Source organism: Grampus griseus, assembly GCF_964374135.1.
Source record: "Grampus griseus genome assembly, chromosome: 10".
NCBI lineage: Eukaryota > Metazoa > Chordata > Mammalia > Artiodactyla > Delphinidae > Grampus > Grampus griseus.
The window spans coordinates 15,941,819-15,950,423 of record NC_139004.1 but is presented as its reverse complement, the minus strand read 5'-3'; the positions used below and the strand labels follow the sequence as shown (position 1 = coordinate 15,950,423).

At 40.6% G+C, this 8,605-nt stretch overlaps 1 protein-coding gene across 1 annotated transcript in view; it reads right to left on the bottom strand.

Moving 5' to 3' along the window:
- Positions 1-3,000: 3,000 nt before the first annotated feature.
- Positions 3,001-8,605, bottom strand: part of E2F3 (E2F transcription factor 3) — a gene marked incomplete at its 5' end in the record, with an annotated part of 78,236 nt that continues 72,631 nt past the window's right edge. The window contains 3 exons of the mRNA XM_082662723.1: positions 3,001-3,291; positions 4,461-4,596; positions 5,905-6,014. Of these exons, the coding sequence (XP_082518849.1) occupies positions 3,029-3,291; positions 4,461-4,596; positions 5,905-6,014 (509 nt within the window). The 3' untranslated portion in view covers positions 3,001-3,028. The remainder of the gene's footprint in view (positions 3,292-4,460; positions 4,597-5,904; positions 6,015-8,605) is intronic.

Genomic DNA, 8,605 nt, shown 5'->3' with positions numbered 1-8,605 from the left:
AAACTGATTAGTAGTTTGCCTGCTCCCAATTTTGGGAGAAATACTTACTTTTGACAAAATCACGTACCCCATAGGAAAAGAAATTCCCACAATCTGACAGTTGCCACCCGACTCACTCTGCAAGGCATCTTCCTTCAAATCCCTCCTCTTGTACACACGAGTTGTCATGCACACGCTGAGTTCTTACTTTTCTTTTTCCTGAAAGCTGAAGCTTTAAATACTGCAATTGTATTTACAGATCTACACTTACAACAGAAATGAACACAAGCACGCAACAACAACAACAACAAAAACAAAACAACACTCTTAAAAAATTACAAACCAGCTAGAAAATATTCTGGCAGTGTTTACAAATTAATTGCTATTTTTGTACAAAATTGCTAGATAATGAAAATATGAGTAGGCTGCGTATCAACTTAAATAAAACGATTGCTACGCACAGATCTGTACATATAAACACACACCTAACACTGTTTGACAGCTCATGTGTTGCTCTTTATACAGTTTACTTTCTAAGGCTCACGCAGTCATAATACGCACACGTGTAACTTTTAGCCATTTCATGTGTGAGCTTTAATAGCAGCAACTCAATGGTACCAGGAAACCTGCATACTCAGTACTTAAAGTAACGCAAATACTGTAGTACTAACCCACTTTGTGTGCCAGATACTATGCAAAAAATAAAATGACTAATAATGCAAACAGAATACAGTATGGACGTCTAATTAATGTACACCAGTTAAGCCCATTAACTGGGAAAACCTTATGCATGAAGGAACTTGTAAGACTTATTAGGATTCCTTTCATTTTTAAAACAATAAATACGGCATCACGTTACGGAAAGGTTTAACGAGAAATTCAACCAAACACACAAACACCTAGTCAGGTGAGCTCAGTCTTTAGACTTTGGGAAAAAATCAGCTTTTGTGCAGCTGGCAAAGAGAATTACACAAAGCTGGAAGCGGAGGCAGCTAACCAGATGAGATAAATATGGGAAATGGGGAAAAGCTTGGCATAAATGGTTTCCCATACAGGAAAACACCCCACAGTGCATTTCCAGTAGGCACTTGACACAAAGCTCCCCCTTCCCCCCCCCACCCCCCCAATGCTTCATCTCGGACCAAGTCCAGTGTGTGTATGAGGGGACGACGGGGGTGGGGATGGAGGCAGAAGAAAAGGGAGGATGATCTGCACCTTTGTTTTTCTTCTCAAACATACACCCATGCATACCTACACAAATAGTTTAAAGTGCTGGTGTCATTGTTTTGACCCGACCACCACTTTGCATATTGTGGAAATCTACCTAGACTAACCCGGCTAGGGCTTTCGCGGTTTTGTTTTGTGTTTTTCCTAAGGGATATATTTGCCATTCAATTGAACACGTGAATCGAGTGCCTTACTATGTGCCTACCGCTGTGTTGGGCACATAGCATTTCAATTTAACTGTTCTTTGTGTTGAGGTTTGTTTTTTAGATGACTCCCTCATTCCCACAGTCTTTAGCATCCAAGGAATGGATGTGAGGTACTCTGCCACATTCCCAGCGGGAGAGGGCCATCTCCCCCTGGCCAATGGGAAAGCCATTCTTGGACAGAACTGGTAGGATTTGCAGCTGTCACGAAGCCTCCAACTTGGGACACCATTCCTGAAGAGTTAAGGGGAAGATGCCCTGGCATCCCGTCCTGCTTTTTCTACATCCCTGACTTCCCTTGGTCCAGCTCACTCCTTCGTAGCGGGAGGGGAATGGGAGCTGTTCTCACCAGCGGAAGTAAATGCCACTGATAGAACCCTACTCACAACGGGGGATGTCTTTCTCCCCAGAGGCCTCTCCATCTGACCCCATCCTGAGAAGTGGTCTCCCTGAGTGCAGTATAAGAGAGCCCTTTCCCCGGTCACGGGGGCCCGGGAAGCCCAAGGACGGAGGGATCCACACCTGCTGCTCCTTGGGGCTGCTGTGTCATCTGACCTGGTTCTCCTTCCAGATGGGCCGCCCCTGTCAGCGAGCTCCACTGGCTCCAAGCGCCCCCTCCTGGGAAAGGAAGCAAGATGGGGCAAAGCTTCTTGCAGAGGCTGTTAAACCTTAGATCACACACGTTTAGATGCTCTGATCAATAGAGGTTCTCTACCTCTGCTTAAATAATTTGAATTAGCAAAAACTGCTTCAAAGTAAACAATTAAATTGAAATGGTGATGGGTGCCACAGGAATGCTTAAATGGCAGCTTAAAAAAAAAAATCTAAAATAATCCACAAAGAACTCCAAAGTAGGCATTTGCTACAAATCAACTTCAAACTTACGAATACATTGGGGGCAGGGGAGTGGAAGTGGTTTATGGAGACAGGAAAAATCCACAACAGCTCAGAGGGGCAGAACTCAACTATTCTTCTGTATCTGCGACAAATACTTGAAAACAGTTTCTTCATCTGAAAGGCTGTGGAGGATCTCTTGACCTCCTAGTGGGACATGCGGTCCATAGCTTAAACTGAATTATGACAGTAATTTAAATATTCCTAAGAAGAGCTGAAGAAATCCATTTCATACTTTTGCATGACTTCAAGTTTACAGTTCCTGCAGTTCCATTCCAAATTAGCAGACCCCAAAGACATGCATTCTGCGAAGAAGGCACGGCTTGAAATGCTATTAAGGAAGATTGCTGTTTGCGAGTGGGCCAGGTGGCCAGACCCCAGTCTACAGCCCATCCGTCAGGCACAGCAAGCCAGTCCAGGAGGGAGGGAGGAAAAGGACGGGTGAGACACCTGATTGCACATTTTCTCACTTGCTGACTCATCCAGGAGATTTTGGAGCCTGGGGCGAGGCAGGGCTTTCCCAAGGGCGCCTGCAACTGTGCGTTTAGACATTTTTTTTCTTTTTTTTTAATTCATTAAAATGTCAGCTTTGTTCTGAAGTTTGTAGTTTACTTCATGATACTATCTTGGAGGAAGAAGGTAGGAAGGGACAACACTGCATGACAGATGTTCGGTTTCATAATAAAAAAATATGGGTTTATAAGGGAAGTCCACACAAAGCATAATCAGCTACACATGAAGTCTTCCACCAGCGGGAGCTTTTCCAGATCGTAAGCATCAAAGAGATCGCTGATGCCTTCCTCCTCCCCAAGGCTTAGGAGATAGTCTTCTTGGAGCAGGGGGGGCAGTAAGTTCACAAATGGTCCTTCTAGGTTGGAAGGAATTTGGTCCTCAGTCTGCTGTAAAAGGTTGGCTGGGGAGGCCAAAGGAGAAAGGTTTGCCATAGAAATCGAGCAATCACTATGTCCTGAGTTGGTTGAAGCCAAGTCTGAAAGGAAAAAGTTGGTGGAAACAAGAAAATAAGTTAGGCAACAATCAAATTAATTTAGGAGAAGTATGTACGTGTTGCTGTTATGAAAGCCTGCACACTCTTTGCTAAGGACAATTAGATGACATTACAGTATAGATCACCTCATGCTAACAGGCTCTGTGAGCAGTGACTCTGGTAAGCCTTTCTGTGTTCTTGTCTACTCACTCATCTTTTAAAATACCGACGGTTAGCAAACAAGAATACACGTAGCTTCAAAGATTAGAGGCTAACAAGCTAAAAACTGTCCTGCTATCAGTTAGTCATTCTGTAAAGAAAAACAAAAGAAAACAAAACCTACAGACTGAAAAGTTGGCTCCTTAGTAGAGATCACCGATTTTAACTTAGTCTTTTTTTGGACAACTAGCTTATTAAAGATACTTCTAAAAATACAAATAAAAAGACACATCCACTTTGAAGTTCTAGGGTGGGAAAAAAAAAAGTGGTCTTTTGTTTTACCGTCTGAGGTAGCATTTTTTTCTCCCCCTCAATATTAAGTCAGACCTGATCACTTAAATCATTCCTATTCTTGCTCCTATATCGGGAGGTAGCAGAAGAAAATTAAATGCGTATCTCCAATCTGAAAAAAACGAAAAGACTGCAAAAAAGCTTCCCTCGCTGTGTGGACAGTGGAGGGATGCATTAGATTTATTTTCCTGGGGTTTCCCTCCCTTATTCTCTCCCCATCACATGGCGGGGGAAATTATGATAAAACTTCTTTGGCAAAAGGCTCTTCTCTCCTAACTTTTTTCAGTTCCCTCTCCAATGATCTCTGCGGTATCACTCAGAGGTGTGCGGCCAAGTGTCGCTGGTGATTCACCCAGACAGCTTCCAGCTCCACTCCTCACTTCCACTGGTTTTCCAAAACACTGTAAAGAAATGGTTTCTGCTGACGGCAAAAGCCTGTAGGGGCTCCATTAAGTGGGTGGAGGAGCCATTTGCCCTGAAGAAGATCATTATTTTCTTCTGCAAACTATTCAGAATGACTTTTTTGAAAAAAAATGTTACCTTAATAACATTAATAACAGAAATTTTTGTTTCTTGCCTAGACTTGTGATTCTGATACAGGATCCTTCTAGCCACATTTCATTTTTAACATAGTTTCCAAATGACAAAAGTGGAATTTTTACCTTTGGAAGTGGGTTTAGAGATATTCCCATTGTGGTCTTGGTTGTTCGTTTTCATTGGACTGTGTGTTTCAGTCTCTTCTGGACACAAATAAACCTCAATGGGTCCTTGGGTACTTGCCAAATGTATTTGTAGGCTCTATGAACAGAAGAAGTGAGATAAGTTCAAACAGAAAGTTCTTTTGGAAATGAGAGCTATAGTAATCTTCATCAAAAAATGGAAAGTAAGGGTAATTTTCATTGTTCCTTTTGTTTCTCTACTGGTAGTCCACCTCAATCAATGACTGTCATCCTCTAGAGCAGGGGTCCGCAAACTGCAGCCCGAGGGTCAATCCTGTCCACTAACTGGCTTTGCAAATAAAGTTTTATTGGCAGAGTCATGCCCATTCCCATTGTTTGTGTGTAGCCTCTGGCTGATTTTTTTTTTCTTTTCTTTTCTTTTTTTTCATGCTATGATGGCAGAGCTGGGCAGTTGAATAGTCCCAACAGACTGTAGGGCTCACACAGCCAAAAACATTTACTGTCTGGCTCTTTAAAGAAAAAGTTTGCTGACCCTTGCCAAGAGGAGGTGAATTTAAAATATATATATATATATTCCTTTTATGCAAACTGTTAGAAGGTCTTTTAAGTGTTCCAAATACAGTATTCCCATGTTATTATTCCTTAACAGTAGGGTTTTTTTTTATGTTGAACTTTAATAGCCACTGGAGGAATAGTACTCTTAAGTGCTAGGAACTGAGTTTAATGAGAGAATGCAGCACACTAATATTTAAAATTCTTCTTTATCTAGGTCATAGAGCTATTATTATCATTTAAGGTGAGAACTCTACCCTAGATGGGAGCTTGCAAATTTCATTCTCTTTTTATTTTCTACACATTCTTTTACTACATTTCTGTATCTTTTACAGTCTAGGTCTATGTTATCAAAGTATATCTGAAAGCAATCACAAAACTATGCTCCTTATTTTCTTACAATATTCTAGTCTATCAATTAACCCGAAGTCCCATTTGATTTCTTAAAAGTAAATGTTTTATAAATGATAAATTCTTAAAATGTCCTAAGATAAGTTAGGGAACTACTTTAAAACATTTATATCTCTGTCCACGGTGGGGACCACATCCAGGGTAATCCACGTAAAATTCCCCACCGGTTCAAATGGATCAGAACTACCATATAACAAATTATGAGAAAGAGAAAATACAAGAGGGACAGGGCCCCATATACCACTTTGAGTTGAATGCCCTGCTATGTTAAAATTAGAATTTTTGGACACTCAATACATATCAAACTGTTGAAATGTTTTTAAAGTTAGGATTAAGTACAACAGATGGGGAAGAACTATGAAGCTTTTAGGAGAATACAGACTTTAACCAGGAGTCAATGATTCTTTAACACCAGGCATTCCCAAAAGATCTGTACAGATGAACGAAGACGTTATCTCCTTACCTCTATCGGGTCAGGCACTTCAAGTCTTGTTTCTGGAGGGGCTTTCACAACTATAACAGTTTGGTCTTTAAGGCCACTAATTTTTCGAATATCTTGATATGTAACATAAGCTAACGTAATGAGCGTTAAGGAAATCTTCCAACTAATCGTCTCGGATGTAACCATTATGAAGATAGCAAAATAGATGCATGGAAAGATTTTTAAGTATTTTATTTCTTAGAAGAATATATCTGTCTCTCCTTCTAGATCTTTAAATATATGGGATCTTCCATGAATCTTCTTCTCTGGTTGTTATTCTAAACAACGAAAGAAGTGTCTAGCTCTTTTTCTTTCCATTTCTAAGTTCATGGCTACTTAAGATATTAACATAAACACAGAAACAGAATAGTTAAAATAAACTCTTGAAAGAAAACTGAAACCCAATTTCGTCAGGATTTTCAAACCAGGTTCCTCTGCAGCACAGGTATTGCATGAACTCCAGTGAAGTACTCTGTCACTCAAATTGAATGATGGCAGATCCCAATTCACAGAAAAAATTTAAGCCCTATTAACCCTAATTTTGTTGAAACACCGGTAACTTCTATCTGCTACTTGATTATTAAAAAGTGTCAGCAGCCACCTAAATGAATGAATGAAATCTATGTATCAGTGGAAGAACTCCGAGTACTGCTCAGGCAGAGAGCTTGTTTTCTTAAGTGTACCTGGGCTGGTTGTGATTATATATTGCCTACTGATAAGAGTATCATTACTTCTCTGTTAGAAAGATTACCCTCTGTATGATATTATTAACTACAACATTTCAGTGTTCACAAGGAGGAAAGCAGCTTCCAGATGATCTGCAACCTAAATGATTTAGGAAAAGAGAGTAAAATAATATTTCAGTACTCTTGGTAGTTACTTCCGAGCACTGAACAATTCTTTAAAGTGCCCTGACAGTTAAACCTAAGAGGATATTACGAAAGAACAAGGTACTTATTTTATGATAAAGTATTCATGCTAGCTTGCTTAGAGAGACAGGCTTTGACTTGGTACTACAAGAGAATAGGTTGCATAGCTTTCTTTTATAAGGGGCACGGAGTACCATAATTAACATACAATGTCTTTAGCCAGTTGCTTTTCATATTAACTTACAAAAAATGCCTAGGATAAAACAGCAAATCACAACCCAACAAAGGCATTTCCGGAGGTAATATAATGTAGTGAATAGAGTCTGTGATCTAACATGTTAAATACAGAAATAGGACTTAGAAAGCCTAGAGGAAATGATGTCCCTGAGATTAGTAGCTTTTTATTAGAAATTGAAGGAAGCTATGAACCTGCTGTCCAGAAAAAAGCACATTCACCCCAAATCTGCATGTACATTTAGGGGCAGCTATCACAGACTAGCATCTTTAAGTCTCAGTAGTTCAGACAACAGCTATTTCAGTGTTGAGCTTGACAGGACAGCTCATGCAGGATTCTGGGTTTTAGGTCATCATCTGTTTCATCAAGGAAGCCAATTGCTGTCTTTACAGAAGACCTGACAGTTACGAATTTTTACTGAGAACAGTGGGGAAACTGATAACTAGGTACTTACTCCACAGCCCACTGTCAAAAAGCTATTCGACAACCACTTATTAAAATAAAACCTCATCTACAATTACCCAACGTGCCGCAGGAAGGAAAATTTCAACACATTTGTGAGCAAGCTGTACCAAATTCGGAACTGGATGGCAAACGGAAATAAATTGTACAAACATAGTCTCTAATCTCACAGACTTAGAAGTGCTTCCATCGGGGCTCCCTCCTGAATTTGCTTCTTGGGTTAGCAGCCCCCTGCAAGGAAGCTTTCGTTTTCTGCAATAAAGGCACCAGAGAAAGCTAACATAGGTGACAAGGCTGTAAGCTGCCCATCACATGGAACAGCCACGTCTCCTCCCCGAAGGGGCTCCCGAGTAAACAATGTAGGAAGCAGCCCAACGAAAGCTACTCTCATTTCTTCCAGTGTAAGCCCACTCTGGCCACCACGGGGAGGGGGGAGGGGGCGGTGCCCAATCAGCACGCCTCTTCCCCAGCTCACCAAGCAGCAGCTGACAAGGTTAATCCTTTGGCCAACAGGAAATGAACAATCAGAGTTTCCAAAAAAACCGCTTAAATTGGAAAATAAATGTCCCCACAACTCCAAGGGAAAGCCTACTAGAGATGAGACACTAGAAGAAACCAGGCAGGTCACATTTTATTTTCTGTCTAACGAAGATAAATGGGGAACTAAAATCAGAGATGAGATTATTTAAAATACTGGTTTTGTTTCCTACTAATAAGTGAGAAAATTGCAAAATCTTCTCGTCAGCATGATGAAGTAATCTCTCTCCTCTATGGTCTGAAGTGAGGTGATGAACAGTAAGTTCTCCTCAGGTGGTCAACAGACTGTCAGCCAGTTAAGAACAAGAGTTGGCTTTTTATATTTTTACTTCCAAGGACTAATGTTTGTGGATGAATGGATAAGCTGAGATTTCTTAGGCCTTGAGGTGTTTCTGAAATCAGTTTTTGGTGCTGTGATTCAGCATAATGTGCTTTAAAAATTATAGAATGATCCTTCTATACTCTTTCAATTCCTTCAACTATAGTTCAATTACAGATTCAACAAACTCCAGTTGCCCCCAATATCTGATGAAAAGCAAACAGAATATGAGAACCCCAACAGTGACAGCTAACACCCACC